General features: G+C 35.2%; 1 protein-coding gene across 2 annotated transcripts in view; it reads left to right on the forward strand.

The window, feature by feature from the left end:
• Positions 1-23,369, forward strand: part of LOC138700008 (uncharacterized) — a 346,744-nt gene that overhangs the window by 288,856 nt on the left and 34,519 nt on the right. Inside the window, exons 5-11 of one of the 2 annotated variants that reach the window (XM_069826277.1) lie at positions 10,946-11,131; positions 12,620-12,741; positions 13,336-13,563; positions 17,122-17,234; positions 19,327-19,403; positions 21,468-21,643; positions 23,046-23,186. In XM_069826277.1, the coding sequence (XP_069682378.1) occupies positions 10,946-11,131; positions 12,620-12,741; positions 13,336-13,563; positions 17,122-17,234; positions 19,327-19,403; positions 21,468-21,643; positions 23,046-23,186 (1,043 nt within the window). The remainder of the gene's footprint in view (positions 1-10,945; positions 11,132-12,619; positions 12,742-13,335; positions 13,564-17,121; positions 17,235-19,326; positions 19,404-21,467; positions 21,644-23,045; positions 23,187-23,369) is intronic. The other variant, XM_069826278.1, reaches the window with a different exon arrangement.

Consider the following 23,369-nt stretch of genomic DNA (forward strand, 5'->3'; position numbering starts at 1 on the left):
ACGTCGATTTACTTATTCTTAACGGTACAAATCTTTACTATCATTCGTATCTAATTTCTTACCTTAACTTCAGGGGAATTGTAAGCTTTCCAGTACTACGAGTATAAAAGAGCGATCACAACATAAATCCGGCACTCATACAATAAAAACAAACGACAAAGATGGTCATCATCCTAATTGGACATTGAAATGGGCTTTGTTGGCACAGCACTCAAGAGATGAAAACATTCCCCAAAGCAAGAAAGAGTTCATTGCATCGTTGTGTTCATGACGTGACCTTCGGAGAGAAGAGAATAGACCGACTGTTCACCTACAATTCACGAGCAACCGATGTGACCAACCGTGTAACTAAAAACTCCCCTGATGGTGTATGGACCAGAAATATACTCTCTCGAGTTACATGAAGTTAAAATAATTCAGTCAATGTTAACACACTAAAGACCGAAATAGCTGTTCAATCAACTTCTTTGCAGAAAGAACACTTCATTCTGAAGTTACTCACTGACGATTGTGGCAATACAAAAATAACTTTTTGTTTCATTATTCTCATAGTTTTTGTGAATATTCTGTGTTATAGTTCAAACCGTAACGTTTCTGGCAAAAGATTCAGTGTAGTTGATATGATTCCTAGCAGGGAAGTAAAGATTTATGTGTCTTCGATAGGGACCATATGAGAAAATACAGCTCTTATTTTTGTCCTTTGTTATTTCAAGTATATATATATATATACTTGTATATATATATATATATATATATATATATATATATATATATATATATACATACATACAGTATATATAAATTGGTGGCACGACAGCCCAAGAGGCCGATCAGCCGACTGTTGGCGTCACGTCCACATGCCTCAGCAGAAGTGAATGATCTCTCAACTAGTATGAGGATACTGTGTGGTTATCACGATGATCCCTCCAGCCGTTATAGCTGGCTTGCGAAGCCGGATTTCGCTATTCACTGTAGCTCCCCAAATTCATCACGATGTTGGGTGGTCACAGATTGCGTACACTGGCTCAAATTTCATAACAAATTTCTTCCGGTATAAAGACTCGAACCAGAGCTCATTTCGTATCGCTAGTCCAAGACATGATGCCTTAATCCACTTAGATATGGCACTTTTTTAAAGTATAGAATTATATTAAACTTTAAAAATAAAACAACAAATATCTCAGAACATACATACATACATACATACATACAAACGTGTACGTCTTGCACCATATTTTTTAAATTTTCATAATTATCATGAATTACTGCCCACAAAATAATTCTGTAGGACTCTGTGACAGGATCAGTGCAAAAAAGTCCTAGAAACCCGAATTTTTCCACAAATGAACTGGTTCCCTGATGGTGAATATGTCTCCATGCACTCTGTCACAAAGCCAGATCAGTAACTAATTTTCCGGCTGAAAATAATGTAGACGTCCTTCCCTGGCTAGGTAACAGCACAGACGCAAATCCAATTGAAAATCTTTGGTCTATCGTAAAAAAAAAAAGCGACGATTACCACCAAGGTGGACCTCATAAAAGCACTTATCCAAATATGGCACAGGGATGAAAACATAAAAAACAATGTAAAAATCTCATGAACAGCATGCCAAAGAGCATAAAATTGATGATAAAGAACAAAGGGTTTCATACTAAATATTAATTGTTGCAAACAGTGTGTAATAAATGAGTTTTGTAGAATAAATGTTACTTGAATCATATAATGTCGTTTGAGTCTGAAAATTAGCACACGTCTGTACATACATACGTACATACATACATACATACATACACACATACATCCATACATACATACATACATACATACATACATACATACATACATACATACATACATACATACATACATACATACATACATACATACATACATACATACATACATACATACATACATACATACATTACTTTTTATGGATATTAAGCATTTCTTGAAGTTTGTTTTCCTTCTGAAATTATTTTTGGACGCTCCTTACAGTAATCCATCATCAAAAACGTAAAGCGCCCTTTTAATGGTGCCTAAAGTGAATCAACTGTCACGAAATGAAGCAGGTGGAAGTCTGAATACGTGTGTGGAACCATCCGGAAAGATGATGAGTTCTTTATGGATCAAGACGAGACCCCCCTCGGCTAGCGACGACCCTCTTCCCCCGATGTGGGTCAGCAGGTGGCAGATAGACGGTTGGACTTTTGTATCACGTCGAGTGTGAACGTATGAGCTAGAGAAAGGAGAAGTCGAATATTATTGTACTTGACGCGAATATTCATAATGACGATTTTGACGTCACGTGCAATCGTGATAAAGTATGAGTTAAATGTACTATACTTTTATAATTTTAATGTCGATCCCGACATGGAAAGACGAAGAATTTGCAAATAAACGTGTTCAGTAATAATATTTATGAATATTGACGTCAAATAATGCCAAATAAATAAAAAAAATGCTTTGGGATCAATAATAATATTTAATACGAAACTTCAATGAGTGCAGGATATTTCGTTATACTTTCTTTTCAGTTGATTTCTGTATTAATTTTTGGATGCTACAATGTTCGACCTTGAGAAAAATAATTAAATATACGACTCTTTTTACATCGCACTCTAAATGTATTAATGTATCAACACAAAATTGTCAGTTTAGAGGAAAGTGACTTCTGATTTTCAAATATAGGCCTATATGTATAGTATAATTCATCATTTGAAAATTAGAAATCACTTTTCTCTAAACTAGCAATGTTGTATTGAAAACCTAGCGCACTGAGGGTGCCATACATTCTCTATTTAATTTCGTACCGTGAGATTGTATTACTATGTAGTTAATAAATTGTAACATATGGTTAAATAAATCATCGATAGGCCTAGATTTACGTTAAGTATAAGGTATAGTTAAGAATTTGATAACTAAGGCCACATGTATTAATCCTATTTTAGTCAATTAACTTTGAGTACTTTATATTATCTTGTAATTCCCTCCATTTTCTTGTAATTTTTTAGTTGAAAGACAGTAGACGGGAAATATGAGAGTGATTTTCTGATGGGGATTTATAAAGTAGTCATTAGTGTTTGGTAACACAGATATTATTTGTTAATTCACTTTCATTTCGAGTGACGGATCTAAGTATCAAATTTCTTTAAGCTGGTGCGGAAAGAGAATATGACAAACATCAAAATTTAAATTTATAGGGCAAAAATAATCCACTAAAGCACTTATTTAAAACCGGTAAATTACTTTAAAATAGGAAACATTTGATATCTTTCACGCCTTTTCTCTTCTCTCCTACATTGTATTGTCACTTTCATCAGTATGGATGGTATGTTGCTAAGAGAGAGACAAAATGCGATATTTAATTTAATCTGATTTAATTTTTAATAATACATCCTAAGAGAGGAATTACTCGAGGGCGAAGCTTATCTAACAAAACAGGGAATTTCCTCATTCAAGGAACTAGGGTGCATTTCTAACAGATTCTGTAAGATCTGTGGCGAACTAAATGACTATAGAGAAGTTTATTTCCTTTCCTTGCAATTTGTATTTTGCCATTGCTCCATTATCGCTATGTACCTCATTTCACAAATAACGTCTGTGGTTGAAAAGGGAAATTAATATTTGTTTCTTTGCTGTAGTTCGAAATGAAATGTTTATTCTTAGTTGGAGGGGATATTCGATATCCAGCTCTAGATTGGCTTAATTTTCCAGCCTTAAGATCATACATTTTGATTTCTTATACCTAAATAGATCTTCTGTATTTTTTAGAAGGGGAAAGGATACAGTCTTAAAAGTAACCTGTATGCAATTTCAAAAAAGATATGAAATACTTTGCAGGCAGTGAGAGGTATATAAGTGCTTAACGGCGGGACATGGGGCATCCCTAAACACTTAAGGTTAAAGAGACTCTTTGTGCATCCATGATGGAATGAGTTGCGTGCCGACTGTGTTGCCCTGTAAGCCGGCTTCACAAGATGCCACACCACACATTTCTCTCCAGCCTTCAAATCCGATATCACACCTCATAGATGTGTATAATGTGCGTATGAGTTGTCATATCGCCGTCAGGCAAACAAGAACCTGGGAGCTTCGCTGTCTCTTATGCAGATCTAGTTATTCAGAACTCATCGCCATTGTCATCTACCTGTCTTCGGATAAAACGCGAAGAACGGACGATTCGACGTCTCGCAAAGACAAGAGATGCCTTATTTTTTTAATTAGAGATGAAAATGAAAGAGGAATTGCGGAGAGCGCTGGTGGAATAACAAGGGAAATATTGGTGAATCGCGGGGGAAAAAACCCTCATAATATTGGCTTTTTCTGCCATATATACAACTTTGCCATCGCGTAGATTTGAACTTTGGACCACGGTCGTCATAAGCCAGCGCTTTGTCGGCTGAGTTACCAAGGCGGTCAATAATGATACAAATAATTTATTGATTTAAAAGAGAGTAAATAATTTATCATAGTTTTAAAGTCGATTTGTAGTATTAGTAATTACTGAATGGACACAAACAAGCTGTAGGCTTAATGCGACAGGAAGAAGAGCAAGAACAAGAAGCAGAGTACATTAAGAACCATAATATACACGAGTCAGAGAAGAGCATTAAAAAAAAAAAGGCCGAAAAACCAGCAAATTACTTGTAACGAGATTTAACCGAAATGTTACTGCGAAATATATTGTTCTGAAACGTGTGGCTCTCGAGAATAAAATGTGTATGAATGCCTTTGACCCCTGCGGTGGTTGAGTGGTCAGACCTCTGACCTGTCACGCAGGTGACCCGGGTTCGAGTCCCGGTCAGGTCTGGAATTTTTCATTGAAAAATCCACAGTGACACTTGTGGCGGACAAGGTTGCAGTTTTTCGTTTTTCCCCATATTAGGCATTTACATCATTCCGTCACCATTTCTTCATTTCGTCATCATTCCATAGCGTTCCCCGATCGCCGGCTGGCGACGCACGGAGGGGGCTTGCCTAGGGACGAAGGGGTTTGCCTGCTCGACATCTGGGTACGGAGCGAACCTTAGTGTATTCAGCTGGTATGGGTTTGGGAATGCGCCTAGTTTGAGGGTGAGCGTATAGATCGTAACAGGTCGCAGTGCTGGGCCATAGTGCCCCCCTCCAGTAAATTCAATTCAATTCAATGAATGCCTTTGGAATCCAATATCTCGAAGAAGTGAAAGATTCTAATGTACATTAGGTAACGAAAGTTCTATAATCTCAACTATAAACAAAATTAGAATCATAGTGTTAGGATGGGCGAGTTTACTTACATAAAGTAAAAAAATCTAATGTACAATATATGAGGGTTTACAACATCACATAGAGCCGTATTCTTATGCAGTGGTAAAGTCGGAACTGAATAAGAGCCTAAATCTTATCGTTAAGAAGTATAGTGTTCATTTTTACATTCTATCGAACATAATATATAGGCGAACATGTGATCATTCGGAGACGAGAGTGGGTGCAAGTCTGAGAGACCTAATTTCTCCTTCATACTGTATACACACAACCGGTTTGCATCAGCCTGCAAGTGCATGGCCCTCAAAGCCTACCCCCATCACATCAAGGACTAGCTCAAACAAAAGTAATACGTCCAAGTGAATGGCTGACGTTTTTCCACGGATATGTACAGTATGTAGCTTAACCGGAAGCGGATTTCAAAACCATGCAAATACGAGCGAACATTAACGCTGTCTATGGGAGTCAGTGCCCTCATAATTCAGAGAAATTCGAAACGTGAAACTAGTTACAACGAGATTTGCATGCATACACACGGGAGCCACTATGATATTAGTAGAGATGTGCTTAGTTCATGCATATTATAATCGAAACTGCTATTAAATTCACTTAATAAGAACTGACTACAAAAGCTTAACATAAATAAATAATTATCCCTACGTTTTAATTGTGCAATGAAATCGTTGTTTTACTACCGGTTGTATGGACTAAATAAATGTCTCATTCATTACACTTGAACAGTGTTACCTTAAGGGTTCCATCCAATATTGTTGTGATATCGTAATAATCATCACGATAATAAAAAAAATAGTTTAAATTGCATAAAATTTGGCGGAAAAAAATATATAATTTAAGTACGTGTACACTGTTATGTCTATAGGCTACTCTATAGGAAGAGGCATTTTGCAAGAATTTAGTGATATTATTTCATTTTGTTTTTGTAGGTCGAATTTAGTACAGTAGCCTAAGTATAATTGTTCTTCCTTGTGCTAAAATACTTATAAGAATAACGGCTAAGTGAGTAGGCATGCTGTATATTTTGAGACAGTGTTTAGTACAGCTTCCAGATTTATTACATTCGCTTGGCTCTTCATTATTAATGATTTGTGATGAAAATAGGCGGAATTATGACAGAATAAACTGAAATATTAAGGGGAAAAATCTACTCCAACTCTTTTCAACTCCAGTTCTCGGACATAGAAAAGTAACGTTTCAGCTGTTCGGATAATGGTGCACAAAGTTGCGGAGTTACATTATTCTTTGTTGAAATCCTGAGTTAACATAATATTTGTTGTAATCCATTGTCAACATGTGGTTGAAATCGATTTAGGCTATTTGTTCTATCAATTTTAAGTATTAACTTCATGATACCAGTACCCTCAAGTGTTGCTATTTGGTTCAAAGGGAGACTGTAAGCCTATAGTAGATATGAAGGCAAACTTTCTTATGTGACTCTTATAGGCTTACTTATAAACAGTAACAGATGTAGAAGAAATTCTATGAATGCGATGAGATGACAAAGTTTCTGAAAGTGACATTCATAATTCCGTCTGTTTTTTGTTGTTTGTAAAATAAAATGTTTCTCTTTCCCTTATGGACATATGGCATCTGGAAATTTCTCGACTTTGAGCTTTGAAAGTTATAGACTATGTTAAATAAATGAAGAACTATGTGAGATATAATGGCAATTCATGTACTTATGCCTACTAGCAGCCTAACTTTACAGAATAGAATTTTAAAGATTTCAAATAATTATGTAAGTCGGATTTATTTTTTGTTATTGTAACCTACATCTTTACAAACTTTATATTGTCCTATCTATTACTATATGCTTACGTTTAAAGTAGAATTTGACACTTACTATGAAAGGTAAGTTATACAGGGTATAAAGGGTATAAGTGTCATTATTTTAACTGATGTCATAAGATAGAAAAAATGTCCTCACAATTTTTTTATAATTGCAATACGAGCATTTAACTAATTTTTAAAGACATGCAAGAACCTAGATTCTGAAATGCTCTAAGCATGTTATGTACTAGCTCAGCATAATTATCAGCTCGATAATTTCCTAAGAACCTAGTTGACACTAGTTCAAGAACACTTAGATTTGACCTGAACGTATGTCACACATCATAATTACAAATTTTAAATGCTATTATTTAAAATTGTGACGTGATAGAAAAAAAAACAGATTTCAGATCTGCAATCAGCGTACTCGAATTAGGGTTGGTACACTTGTTTTTGTTCAGTAGCAAAATCACTGTAGACCAGTGTTATTACTTGATAAGTCTTATTATTTACTTATCTGAACATTTTTGAACGAAGACGTCAGCTCAATATTTGTTTAATTGGTTACACTGCGTCAACAAAAATATCAGGATGATCTAGTATTAAATATATGTACAGGTGTTGCAGTGGTAATGCAAATAACTTGCTTATTGAAGTAATATAAAGTGATATGTGCAAGTAGCACAGGGTGAACCAGCCAGGGCTAGACTACTAATCGCACTCACGACGGCTGATTTATACATAACGACGCTACCATATGCGGAGGATTCGTTCTGCGCTTTTGCTGTTAGTATTGCGTAATGATGTACTTACTGAATTCACAATTCATGTTCGAAATAACATCCTTGTGTTATCTGGCAGGCTGCACATCTCCTGAAGACATGTCCAACGACTCTCCGCAGTTCGTTCTCCGAAATGGCTCGAATTTAATTCATATAGCGGTTGTTCATGAAAACGGTGTGGATTTCACTGTCCCAGCAACGATTGTTTTGAGTGTTCACGTAACCACTGACATCAAACCATGCTTCATTACTATAAAAAATTAAGGTGGGGTCAAGTAGTCCATCATACACTGACTGTTGGAATCACATGCAAAACCTAAGTCTGCTCTGATAATCGTGTTCCGTTAAACTCTGAACTACACGAAGTTTGTAATGTTTTAATTTTAATTGTTTCGTACTTCCTATCACTGAAGACTGTGTCACTCCTACCTGCTGAGCTACACGGCAGGATGCCGTCGCAGGACTTCTCGTAGTCGGTGGCCAATTTCATCTAACATCTCCTCAGTGAGAAACACGCTTCACACATGTTCGTTTCTTATCCAGTGCTGATCCAGTTGTACGAAATTTCTTCACTAAATTGTAAATCATTGCTTTAGAAGGCTCTGGCGAATCAGGGAATGACTGACGGAAGTTTGTTACAACTGTTATCCAAGATTCGTATTTCACAAAGTTGTCGTAAATAAACACTCATTATTCAAGGCTATATTTCATAATGGACACACTACTGCACTCTAAATGTACGGTATACAGCTGCACCCTCACTGTGTGAACGTGTTTATGTAAACTAATCACGAAACGTACGCGAGCAAGAGGTCTCATCACTGAGATAACGCAGCAGTTACTACGCATACTACTTTCCACTGACGCAAGTCTAGCCCTGGCTGACTCATTCTAGTAGTAGTATTAAGTGGCTAGGGGCGGGTTAGGGACGACTCTTCAGTACGTCGGCTCGACAGTGGTGCCTATTGTGCACTCCGAATTATGGGATGAATGAGAATGATGTGCACTAGCTCACCGGCTACATGAGAACCCTCATCTGCTCACCTAATAGACCTCTAGACTGGGACCTTAAGTTCATACCGCCAAGGTAATCAAGCAGCACAGGATCCATTCCGCCAGCCCTTGGTGTCGAAGCTCCTTCGACAGTACTCTTAAAGCGCAAACAGCAGTTAACAAAGCTTCGTCGTTTTCCATGATCGTGCATCGTGCTAGATAGAATGGAACTAGAAAGGTGTTCGAGGCTTGCGTGCTGCTCAGATGGTTCGTATCGTGTGCACCGCTTGTTCGAGAGTGCACAATTTCCTCCGCACATTACATGTAATGCCGCGTTAATGCCGCAGCGCTTCCGTGTATTCCCGGCCTTAGGAATGGATCCTGGCAGAGATACTGCAAAAGACTTGGAACCCAAAGACAGTTTCGGAGAGGACGCCCCTCCTGCAAGTGGATGAAGACATGATCATGACCTGAATATGCCTAAGGAATGAGATGATGAAGATGAACGATATGATATGAAATCTAAATTATTTTTCTACAGGGAAGATGAAGGAAAATGGACCATGGCAATGAAAATTCCAACCTGGCATTTGCTTACGTAACTGTGGAAATCCACAGAAAAATTATAGTCAGGTTGGTTGGTCCAGGGATTTGAACCGCGAACCTCCCTAATGCAAGTTCCGTGCGGGTATGTGCAAACTGCAATATGTAGTAACCATATAAACCCATGAACAAATTACGATTATTTAATTACTTCCTTGTTTGTTCAATCAAATCCACCAGGAGATGCCTTTTGTTTCTACGTTTTTGTGTTTACAATATTTTAATGACACCAACTCTGACATATGTCAACCATTTCATACCATGTGATTGAAACTCTCAGAAGTTATTACACAATCTTCAACTCTGGTTGCATGATTCGATTAGCTTTCCACAACTTTGTAACAAAACCTAGTATTTTAAACATACAGGTGTAATAAAGGAATGTCACTCAAAACTGAGTTATAGCCTACTGGGTCATAAGTAGAGAGATACCTAATTTTCGCAAACCACGGATTCGCAAAAATACGGGTTTTCAGCTCATAAAAGCAAAAATGTTTTGTCTCAAGCCCTTCCAGGTCAAAATATCGTAAGTTTAAACTCTCAAAATAACACAACATTTTGTGTATATGCTAAATTTTTGTTTTTGGCGCGAATTTATTCGAAGTTAGTGTTTTTTCAAGAAAAATTAGGATTTTTTTTAACGAAATTTTGGTTTAAAAGATATATTTATTGGAAGTCACATAACCTAAATATGTTCGTGGAATAATACAATAGGCTTTGGTAAAGCCAAGTTCCCTGTGTGATGTGGGTACTGTTTGCAGGCATGGCAGTGATTGGAGTTAGCTGAATTTACAGTTTTGTGTTAATTAGACGTGGAATTTTCTTTAAAAATTGTGATTAAAGTATAATCTGTTTTGCATTGATACTTATGTACAAACGTTTGAATTTAATATTCAAACTCTATATCAGTACAGAATTTTGAATCTAATATTGAAACTGTATTTCGAGTGGCTTATTTTTAAATAATAAATTAGAAATAGCTTGAATGTTTTATGGCGCCTATTAGTTTATATTGTTCACACACAGTATGGGAGACTGTTACACAACAGGTAAGTGCTGATAGAAATAGTAAATTTTGTTAAAATGTGCAAAGATCCTTAAGATTTCCTAGATCAGTGGTTGGCAAATATTACCGGTATGTCATACAAATTGCAGTCTGCAATACACAGCAAAGGGAAAGGTAGGAGGGGGAGGATACCCAAACTCCTTAACCTTGAATGAACAAGTGATTGCTAAGGGGAGGGAGAACATGTCTTATCCCTCCGCCCTCCTTGTGTATTAAGGGGTTGACTCGCAAGTCAAGAAATGCCAACCATTGCCCTAGATAATATAGAGCTCTAACCTGTATGGTTGTATTCAGTAATGTATTTTGCACGATTAGAGTCAAAAAGTCGTATTTTTAATGCGAAATAACGCCTAAATTAAACCAAATTTTTATATCGAAATTTAAGATTTTTATTCACCATAAAATAGGATTCCTAGCCGTAAGTGATAAGGATTTCCTTGCACAAACACGCACTCTTGTCCACAGCGATCCCCGGGGGGTTATAGAGGATGAATCCCCTCTATCTTCAAGGCCTCCTAGATCTATAACCTTCGTTCTTCCCCCGAATGACAAAGCAGCAACAAGTTCAGGGGTGGACCGCTCAGGTCTCTCTGTGAGCCCACCCCTGGAGGGGGTCATCGACTACCGTGATTGGATGCAAGTGACAGTGAGGTTAGACAGGCTTCATATTATTGGAAATTACTCAAAATTATATTGCACGTCGCCTGCCGAGGGTAATGGGAAGCTTTTTGATTCATCAAGAGGCGCTTAAAGAAGGTCGGAACGCCGCTCCCTTCCAATATGAACTCCGCTTGGAAAATGGGTCATTTGCAGTTTTTTCCTCCCTTTAACATCCCCGATCCTATTCAAGATCTTGTGCGCATCAATATAGAAGAGAGAGAAATTTTGTTATCCAGGTATAGTACAGGATTTAGATAATTATATGAATTTCTATCAAAAAGTAAATCACGAAATAGGTTTTACTTATGTGAATTCAAGTGTGTACGATTGCTGTTACATAACTGAATGTTATTTTATCGAAAAATACAACTTTTATGCCAATGCCAGGACAGCAAGTTATTTGAAATACCGGTACCAATTTTTTAATATTCACACAGATTAAAGTTGCTGAAAGTGAAATGATTTTTTTACTGTTTTACAATAAATGGGGATATGTGTTGTCAGAAATTTGGAATTTTAATTTAGAAACACTTTAAAACTCATCACAAGATCTTGAGGGACAATTACTGACTGTTTTGATTTGTCGGATTTGATAATAATTGGGATTGAGATAAAACATAGGTCTTCTTTGTTAAATATAATAATTTTTGGGTGGAGCTGAGTGCATGGGTGCGTGTTGTGCCTGAGGAAAAGAGCTGGAATCAGACACTAACCTCTGCATGTTTTACGCTTTATTTATATACAGTTTTTTATGCTGAAGATTGCAATTCTTGTGGGTATTTTTGCATACATTAATTTTATTATTTAATGACTGTTGACAGTTGTTTATATTTCACCCGGAGCTTAAAGTATTTTAAGAATTTGAAACTTAAACGCGAAGTATATACAGTTTATTTGATTTAAATTATCCCTGTTAGAAATATATGATTTCTTCTTTAAAAATTAAATGCCAATATCTGTTTGGTATCGTATGATTACGATTTTAAGACGTCTCCAGAATAACATATCTAGAAGAAGTGTTTCTTACATTTATTTGCTTGTTATGCTTGTGTTGTATGCGTACCTCAGGCATCAGATGCATTTACAAAAAAAAAAAAAAAAAAAAAAAAAAAATGTAATATGTTTCATTTACTACTGTCATCTTTGTTTTCAATTTTATTTAATTGTTTTATACCCAAGAATGAAAATTTTCTTCCAGAGATCTCTTCAATTTAATCGCTCTTATTGTATACAATTTGAATAATATTAATTTTCTTTTCCCCTCTTGGTTTGTAATTATGGTGACTATAATTGAATGATTTTTCTTTATAATGTTATTTTTTATACCTTCTCGCCTTCTACCGTGCAATAAATGTTTGAAGACATAGAGTACAAATGAAATTAAAAATCTTGAAAAAAAATTGCATTCTATTTACATATATCTTGGAGTACTGATTATTGCTCTATTACGTAATTTATTTTATTATTCTTTATTTATAGGGGCGAGAAACTTTATGTGACTAAGGACAAGAGGCGATCACAATCTTGGAGACGGTGCATTTGTTGGGGTGTTGGATTTGTTCTATTATCCGTGGCCATTTTGATAGCTGTATTGGCAGGAAGTAAGTGTATTTACATGTACAACCACATTTAAGAATATATTTTCTAATGACGATCCATACCTTGTCCTTCCTTCATCTATATTTTTCTTTTGTTCTTCTCCTTCGCTTTTCTTTTGTTCTGTTTCCTCTCATTCTTTTCCTGTGGGTCATCTTTCTCCAAGTCAGAGTACACATTAATTATATAGTCTGCTGAGGCTTCAAATGTAATTCCACATTTTCCGTGGTCTTTCAAAATCTCTTTTCCCTCTTGGCTGATATTTTAGTGTTTGTGCTTATTATCCATTCGTTCTATATCTACTAGCCAGTTAATCTGTGTATTCGTCTGTCCAATACCATTAAAAGTGGCATAGATTTAATTTATAATTTCGTAGAGAAATAGTTAAATCGAACTACTTGAACAAATCCATTTGAAAGTCGTATTGTTTTAGTAGTTTAACAGAATTGATGTTATGGAACGATGAGAAAGGTGGTAATACAACATATTATGAAATATCATACACACATTTCAATTAACTTTCTAATATCGGTATGATTAATAAAATAATTAAATGAAATTAAATTGATACTTAATTCTTGCTTTTGACATTGTTACAGCCGGTGTAATTCTCTCCCAAGAAAGCCAGACTCTTGTCACAGAAAATAGTGTGAGTAGTCGTCAGTTTGGTAGCAGTGGTAATGATGGGCCAAGAACAGGAGGAAGCTCAGATAGGACAGGTGGTAGAAGTGAACCGCCTCCCCCAGAAGTGTCCTCATACACACCTCCTCCTCCCTCGCCATCAAGTATACCTAATATGCCAACTACGGACATGTCTCAACTGTATGGTAAGTGTAACTACTGATTTTTTAATACAATTCATGGAAAAACAATAGATGTAGATAGACTTCTAGTAGTTAGGTTTAAGTACCATCAACTCTATAAAGTGGATGAATCCAGGATAATCATTATTAGGAAAAAATAATAATAGAAATATTAAATGTTTTATTTTTTAAACATATCGTCGTTGTTCCTGCAATAACTCCTATGTTACATATTTATCGATTTTCAGTTTTTTGCTCTATTAAATAACTTAAATAGTGATACAGTAAATAATAAAATCTCCTATATGTAATTATATTTATTTCTTTCGAAAATATAAGAATTCACAATCTCCTGTTTACCACTGCCATAGAATGAATAAGTGTGTTTTTTCTTCCTACTGAAAAATTTTATATTTTGCACATAGGAGTTATTGCAGGAACAACGACGATTTTATGCAGTAATTATTTTGTTACAGAAATAATCTCTAAATAATTTTTAACTCAAAATGTGTTTATTTATTATTTTACAAATTCTCTTTAAATAAATTTTATTAAAGTCTGGAAAGACACGCATACCACTAATATTACTTATTATTTTGTTTATTTGTGTCCCTGTTGAATTCTGCTATAACTCAAGCAGTAATCTTTTCGAATGCAGATTCTGTGAACTATGTTCAAAGTTCAGCATGAAGGAAATAATTATTTTCATTATTAGAGGACATATAATTTCTTTTCTATTTTTTTTTCTGTGTCGTCTTACGTGGTAACCAAAATCCATGCTGATCATATAACTGAACAAGAAGTTACGCTACTTGTGAATGACTATTGTTGATTAAAATTTTTACAAGAATGGAGACAGAATGGGCTGCAAAGTCTTATTTTCGAAGGCAGCAAGACAGTCTCTGCTGCTGCTGCTGCTGCTGCTGCTGCTGCTGATGATGATGATGATGATGATGATGATGATGATGATGATGATGATGATGATGATGATGATGATTAGGGCCAGGAAATTCATGCCCTAAAATCCTTATAAATGTTCATTCAGGTACACCCTTAAAAGCTTCAAAATATGCCAATAAATATGCAACTAATTAAGTTTTATGTTTATTGATATATATCATTAATACAGGTCAAACCAGAAAGTTACATTTATTGTTGAGAAGTTGAAGCATGCGAATCGCTGTCCAAAAGAAACAATGAGTTCATGATAATCACATAGTCTAGGTAATAGCGCAACTAGGGGCTTGGAGACCCCTTGAATCTTACTTTTCATCTGTAACCTTTTGGTTTGCAATTCCTATAAGTTTCAATGGAGTGTCCGTATATATGTGAATGCAAAATAAGGCATTGCGTACAGTACACATTTTTTATGCTAAACAGTTTCCCTTCCTATGATCTGATCTGATCAGTGATGTAATATATTTATTTTCTTTTCTGCTGCATACTTCATGGCAGGCTTATTGAATCTCATTTTATTACTCGGGTAAGTATTGATATGAATATTTTCGTCACCAGCTTCTTGTTTCTAATGAAAAATAACAAGATGGATACATTAATACAAGATGAAGACCTATTTATAAATGTATACTTTTGTCAGAAAACTTTGTCATTAAATTTTATCTGAATTAAAATCAACAGAATTCATATTTTATCATAAATATACAGTGAGTCCCAGTGATTGTTCCTGGTGTTTCTATCGACAAACAAACAGCAAGTCTATTCACATTATTGAGAAACATCGAATTAACTTCGAGAAAAAAAAAAAGTTTTGAAAATGCGAAGTATGAATTTTCCAGAAATAATCAAGTAGTGTATGAAAAAAGTAATGTACAATTTACATGTTTGTGACAAGGCTTTGATGCATTTATTAAATTCAAGATTTCAGACTGCACTGACTACAATAATATTTTGTAAATTATTTTGTAATTCATACGCTTGCCTACGAAAATTGTCGTAAGGAATAGGACGATCTGTGATACTGTTGTTTCAACAAATCTGTGGCTGTGTTCACTATTTAGTACTTAAATATAACCTGTGATATATAGTGAAGTGGGATTCCATTTTATGCCAACGCGAAAATCTGCTAGCAATTAGACTATGTTTTGTTCACTTCAATAAGAGAATTTGGGAAAAGCAATGACTAGACAAATACTGGTATAGTTGTTCAAGTAATTTATAAGATTCTGGTAAGTGAAAGTTCACCTCTGAATGCAAATGCTGTTGATTACAATAAGCATTTCAATATGTAATATATTTGTCACAGCAAAAGAAAAAAAAAAAAAAAAAAAAAAGGAATCTAACTTATAGAAGCAATTTAAAATAGAACTTAAAATAAAACTAATAGAAACTTATGTCAATAATGTGACATGGAATTGATATCTGATCCATACATATTAATTTTTAGTTAAGTTCTTGTTTCAGATAATTAAAGGTAATCATCGATTGTGAAAATTGTGAGATCATGTTCATGTCAAGTCATTTTAATGTTTACTTGGTAGCCTCAGTGGTTATACTTATTCTGACTGAATTTGATTAGTGCTATTAATTACTATTTCTGTTCACTTTAGAGAAATGTTACATTCCAAGAGAAGATCCTAACTAATTACAATATACTTCATGAGACTATGTGTTGGATACAGAACATTGTTATTCTTTTTTTTTTTTAAATCATTTCCGAAAAATTCGCTATAAGGCAGCATTGCAGCAAAGTGATTTTTTTATTTTTTTATTTCATTTTATTTTTTTTTAATTCTTCTTGGTTAAGTGCATGATCAATGAGAAGGAAGCTAAACAATCATCTTCAAATGACACAGTAACGGACTTCATGGGTCCCTGACTGCACTATTATGTTGTTGTTCCTTGTGTTGTTAGTGCACAGAATCTCTTCTTCGCACAAATTCGAAGACGTTGATGTCCTTGAAAATGTTTGGAAATTTGTTTGTGCTTTCTTATAGGTACTGTATCACAAGACCACCAGTTATATTATTACGCAATATCAAAAGTAGCCATTTTCGGCATTCTATATGGTTTGAAGTCCTCTACATTATAGTCTCCAATTCTTTTAATCAAATAATTTGGGCTTCTTTGAAGTCGATTGTAAAACTTCCTTATAATTTTGATAAGAACTTCATGTATATATGGCATACTGAGATCTTCATGTATTTAAGATGTGGTGACAACAATAGAGTCCACACCTGTGGAGTAATGGTCAGCGCGTCTGGCTGTGAAACCAGGTGGCCCGGGTTCGAATCCCGGTCGGGGCAAGTTACCTGGTTGAGGTTTTTTCCGGGGTTTTCCCTCAACCCAATACGAGCAAATGCTGGGTAACTTTCGGTGCTGGACCCCGGACTCATTTCACCGGCATTATCACCTTCATATCATTCAGACGCTAAATAACCTAGATGTTGATACAGCGTCGTAAAATAACCCAATAAAATAAAACAAAAACAACAATAGAACTAGATGGCAGACAAAGAAAATATTGTAATGACCGTAAATAAATGAGTCTTTTCTTTATGTGTAGATTTAACAATAACATGGTTTAATGTTTTGAAACAAATAATATTCAATGATATTTCACAGTTCCTCGAGTATTGGAAGGTGAACTTGTGATTGACAACATGGAATTCCATCCTGAGCTCACTATGAGTGAATCCGCGGAGTTCCAGAAGCTGGCAAGTTCTTTGGAAGAAGAGGTTAGTTTCAGCAGGTTTTGTTTCTAGCATCTTGTTTTGTTATATTTTTAATGGTTAGTTTCTCATATTGCAGCTGATATGTAAGTAATTAATGTCATCTTTTGCAGTGGCGAAGCTTCAGGGTAGGCAGGGTAAGCTGAACTTTCCTAAACATTTTCGAAGAAGGGACAAGATCAATTTAGAATTTAGTTAATTAAAAACAGGAGCTTTTCCGCGTTTCGTTTACCTTTTAGCAACGTAAAGCATGGCCTAGATCACCATACCGTCAGCCCAGCTTACCCAAAAATTTTGTCATGCTTTGCTACTGCATGTTTCTATCATTTGCATGAATATTAAGACATGAAAATCATAAAAGTGATGGACGATGAACAAAGTGAATAATTATACAGATAGTGACTGACTGTAATTGATTTCTATTAAAGTTAAGAAAAACACAATTGTATCTGTAAGAGATTATACAAGAGAGAGACTTCAGTGATCAAAAGTCAAAATGCATGGTTCCTTCAAAGTTAATCCTCAACAAATCTGTACTGTCAGTGAATGCCTAATAAAGTTACCAAGGCTCGTTCTCATTCTCTTATTCTTCTTGATTTTAGCTGAAGTCCAGATGACATCATTTGCAAACATACTGATGTTGATCTTTCCTTCTTCTCAATTTATAGGATAGGTCGTTGATTGTAGCCCTTCCTAATACTTTCCCTGACACTAGCTAAGATAGCAAAAATCTCACTCTGAAAGACTGTTGCGTACTGACCCAAGCTAAAAGAAAGCTTGGTGCCATTTCCGAATAATTCAGCACCAGTTCCTGACTTGGTTTTTCGAACCATCAATGTACCAGACTGGACAGTTATTGTTCTCAGGTTTAACTTGTCTTTCCCATTCACTGTGCTCTGGATAAGTGGCAGTGAATTTGTCAAACGAAACCCTTGGTTCTAAAATGTCTGTTCTCATATTGAGTATCTGATAAACATCTTTATCCCAAGGGGGTTAGAGATGATCCAAGTTTTCACCGTTGTTTGGTGGAAAATTGTGTGGAATGCCATGAGGACCTCAGCCTCAACCAAGATGTGTAATGGGGTAAATCCCATCACCGTTTCCATTGCCGCAGTGGGAGTTATCCTGAGTGTTCCTGTCATTGCTATGCAGAATACCCTTTGCAATTTGTTAAGTTCAGTCCTGAAATTCCTTAACTTAACTCTTGACCACCACATAAGTGCAACGTAAGAGAGTAAAGGTCTTACTATAATAGTATTTATCCAATACATAATTCTAGATTTTAGACACCCACGTCTCACCAAGCATTTTTCTACAGGTCCATTTCTTAGGTGATCTTATTTAGTTGGTACGAGGATGAACGATTCTTTCGGATGTTTCGACGTTAAATTCAGTGATTCAATATACCAGTTTAATCAGGCCAGGATCATCATTTCTTAGACTTCATAGCAAGACCGATGTCAGTGCTATTGGTTGATATGAGCTTAGCGAGTTTTTTGGTTTACATGATTTCAAAATTGGCGTTAAGATTACTTCAGTCCAGTCAGAAGCAAGATTACTTTTTGAGCTCCAAAATTTGTTGTGTATTAGCAGTAGAATTTTGAGTGCCTCAGGCCCTAATTTTTTTTCTAATTCTGGGAAAATGGTATCTGGTCCTGATTGTCTTCTTATTTTGGTGTTTTTTATTGGTTCCCTGAGTTCCTCTATGGAAAAGTTTCTTGAAAATATTTCCGCATTTGTCTCGTTTTCTGTATTTTGTTTTTATAACATTTTAGTTTTTTGTAATTTTTTGGCAATCTGTGTGAAGAGAAATGTGAATTTAAATATTCAGCTATTAATTTATTATCAATGATTTATTTTATTTTCTTTGGAATGACTGTGAGTATCTTGGTGGCTTTTTATTGTAATCAGCATTTTGTTTATTAATGGATATTATTCAACTACATTACTTTCTTCACATGTCCCATTAAGTATGTACATAAGCGTATAGTTCCCTTCGTAGTTTCATCTTACTCGTTAATCTTATATTAGTTTTAAGAATTTCACAAAATTAATATGGAGGATTAATGACTAATAGATGTAATTTACATTATTTCAGTTGAAGAAGGCTCTGTTTGACATGCAGACTCTCAACTATGGTGCGGCAAATATTTTCGTCAAAGTTATTGAATTTTCGTAAGTATCAGCACTAATGAAACAAGCAATCCTACAATTTATATTGATAGAGATAAATTATTATAAGAAGCTCCAAGGCTCACTTAAGTTGGAAAAACTGTATCCAGTGAATTTATTATACATCTCAATTCTTATAGCCACACAATGGTACTGGTACTCTGTACTAATGTTGTAAAAGTTCTCAATTTTTGTGTGATTTTCAATTGTGAAGTTGCCAGACTTCCTAATCAGAATCTGCTAACATATTTCACCAATTTTAAACATGGATTTATTTTGTCTTCACATGTTCCTTAATATAGAACATTTCTCAAAAGCTCTTCAAAAAAGAGAAATTTCAAATTATAGTGACATTACATTGAGATGCTCTACAAATTCCCGAAAAGGCTGGTGATTCTGATAGTCCAAAGTTATTGAAACATTTACATTACATACTATTTGGAAAAAAATTGAATGAATTAATGTACTTTTACTGCCAGAGTTCTTTCCTCACATATAGATAAGATCTTTCCAAATATAATAGAATTTAATCTTCGAATGAAGGCTTTTATGCCTGGTGTCAATGGGGTGAGAGATTTCGGGCTAAGAGGCAATATTATGTCCAGATGTTTCGTCTACAGCTACAGTAAACATCTTCAGGGCATAGTGATCTCCTCAGGGATGACTGGTGACTTGGCATGCTGAGGAGATCACTATGCCCTCGAATGCCTTGCCACTGAGGATGTCTACCGCAGCTATTGACGAAACATGTGGACCAGTGTTTTTTTTAGTAGGTTATTTTACGACGCTTTATCAACAGCTTAGGTTATTTAGTGTCTGAATGAGATGAAGGTGATAATGCCGGTGAAATGAGTCCGGGGTCCAGCAGCGAAAGTTACCCAGCATTTGCTCATATTGGGTTGAGGGAAAACCCGGAAAAAACCTCAACCAGGACCAGTGGTGATCTCTCATATGTAACTATACTAAAAATATACGGTATATTTCCATGGTAATTGCAAATACTATCTAATAGTACATTATGCAACAAGCCTATAATGATAGTAATTAAGAAGCGAGTATGGATGTTTATGAAACAAGCGCAAGCGAGTGTCATAATTTTCATACGAGCTTCTTAATTACCATTATAGGCGAGTTTCATACGACTTTTTATGCTCGACCATATTTCTAACTTGAAATTATTCAGATGTATACATTTTATTTGTATCTGACAAGATCGGAAGTGACCTTGTTCTAGGTCGTGAATTGTGAGATGTGCCCAGACGCGAAAGTATTGATTTTTTCCGAGGAACAATAATGTCATTGACCTTGATGTAATCCCGTTAAACTTGATATAACCTTGATTATTGAATTCGACATTGAAAAACGAGATGACAAATTGAATTTATTTGAATATTATTTACAATTAACGCTAATTATTATAGTAACAGAACTAACCTGCGACAGTATTGGATTTCCAGCCTCCGTGACTTTTCGCTAATTCTCTTTCGATTGCATATCCGAGAATAATCGATACTTGTGGTTTTATAATGGTACAAAGCTGACTTGTCATTGGCTGAACCTGTAAGCTGAGTTGTCATTGGCTGAAGACCTGTACTTTAATGAGTAGGTGTACTTTAATGACATGCATTAAAGGAATGCTCCCAGGTGTATAATTACTACATTTCGGCATGGTCGAGCATAAAAATAATTTAACAACTGGTTTGTCTGAACCGGTGCAATCACTGCAAACCGGCCGAATATCACCACTGTTCTGGACATAACATCACCAACAACCATGATCTCTTAGCCCAGAAAACTCTCACCTCAGTAATAGGATTTGATCCAAAAAAACTCTCTAAGAAAGTAGATGTAGGTCAGATTTTCTTCAGGTACCTACTTTGGCTTCTACTAGCAGTCTTAATTCACTGTTGCTTCAGTATCATCATATTACCACTTCACTAACTAGAATTCTGGAATGTCTTATTTTTACAATACATTTTATTTAGAAATTATTCATTTATCTCCTTTATGTACAAATATATGAATTGTTTATTTATTATTTTTTTGTTTTTTGTTTTACTCCAACAGACCAGGCAGTGTGGTTGCTAAATTTCGCATTGGTTGGGAGTTTAAAGAAGGTGTCAGAAATGCTCCTGATCCAATTAATATGGATGCAGTACGGCAACGATTGGAACGGAAGCTGAACTTGAACAGTGGCTATTTGGACACTTACCACATTGTCACAGGTTCTGTGCGGGCAAATCGTAAGTATATGTATATCTCATATTCTCTATGGTTTAATATTTACTTAATTTGTTACACCTCCCAGAAAATTTACTTTAAGGCAGATTCAAAGTCATGAACTAATTTTTTGTTCTATATTGTAATAAAGTAACGAGGCAAGTGCTAAGATTTCTTTTATAACATTTTCCTTATATGTGATGTTTACAATTTTGCCGCAGTTTTTTAAAGACGGTTAGTATTTCTCTAACAGGAGATATCGTATTTCCTACTCTCTTTTGTCTGTGTTAGTAAGAAAGAAAGAGAGAAAGGAAACAAAGGAAGGGGAGGGGGGCACAGTAAATATTTTTTGTTAGACAGCATGGGGTCTGTGTCATGTTGTTACCTCCATAGATGACGAAAAAGTCATATCCAGTTACATGAGATGCTAGAAGTAAGCACCATTGACTTTTAAACAGAGCTCAGAATGATGATGGATTCTCACAAAAATTCCAGGAGTAGCACGAATCATGTCTATTGTGGCCACAATCTAGTTTCTCAATTGCACGGGTCACCCCAACAGTATTGTAACAGATTTAATTATAATATACAACTAAAGTTTCTGAAGTCTGGATGTTTCGTTAAAAAAAATACTGTTTTCAACATTCTGAACATTCTAACTTATGGCTCTTACAATGTTGCTGGAGTGATCCATTCAATTGCTCCTCATCATTCACTGGCATCACATACACTTCCATACCCAAGTCATCCCACAAGAAAAAGTCCTGTCTGGTGAGGTCTGGTGATCCTGGTGGCCAGAGAATAGACCAATGCACCTTTATGGAAAGATGTGCAGAAACTCACGAATGAAACAGGTGAAATGTGATGAGCAACTATTAATGCTGAAACCATATGTGTTGTCTCGCTATTAAGGGAACCTCTTCCAGCCACAGCTGAAAAAAATTGTATCTCAGCATAACATTCCAACATATTTAACCTTAAGGAAATATCACATATTGAAGTCTACACTGTCAGCCATGAAATTGTCTACTCTGAGTAAATTGTATTTAAAGCAGATCCAAGAGCAGTAAGTTAGAGCTCTTTTTTCTTCTTTATAACAAGAATATTTATTCGAAACAGTTCATTATAATAATTTATATAAATATTCAAAGTCCATTAGAACTAGACTTTCGAGTTTTCCACAATATCTTGTAATGTTACATTTTCAACATTTCGGAACTACATATTTGACAAATGTTTAAGTTCCAGGACAGGGTGATTCACTATGAAAGCCTAAAACGCATAGCCTATATTCAGACTCCATCTTTCAAATTAAATAACTGTTTTAATTTTATTAAATTGTATGCTTTTAGTGAGAATTATAAAATATATTTTGATATATTCTGCTTATGTTGCACTGGAATTTAATTCTTCTACCATTTACAGGTGTAATTGACACTTGCCAGTTCAAGGGTGGTGAATGCTCTCACGATTGCATGTTTGAGTATCAAAACAAGATGGACTTCATGTGTGTGTGTCCTCCTGGTCTTCAACTGGACTTAACCGGAAAGAAATGTATTGAAAAAGGTAATTTGTGGTCACTGCTGCTTGACTTTAATTTGCATTATTATTTTATGAATAATATTCAAATGAAAATTAACAGCATTATTAAGAATGTAGGCTTTGTTATAATGAAACTGTATAGCAATAAGAAAAAGAATGAAAGTGTTAAATTTTTTAGGATTATGAAACATAACAATAATTACATAA

Source organism: Periplaneta americana, chromosome 5 (assembly GCF_040183065.1).
Source record: "Periplaneta americana isolate PAMFEO1 chromosome 5, P.americana_PAMFEO1_priV1, whole genome shotgun sequence".
NCBI lineage: Eukaryota > Metazoa > Arthropoda > Insecta > Blattodea > Blattidae > Periplaneta > Periplaneta americana.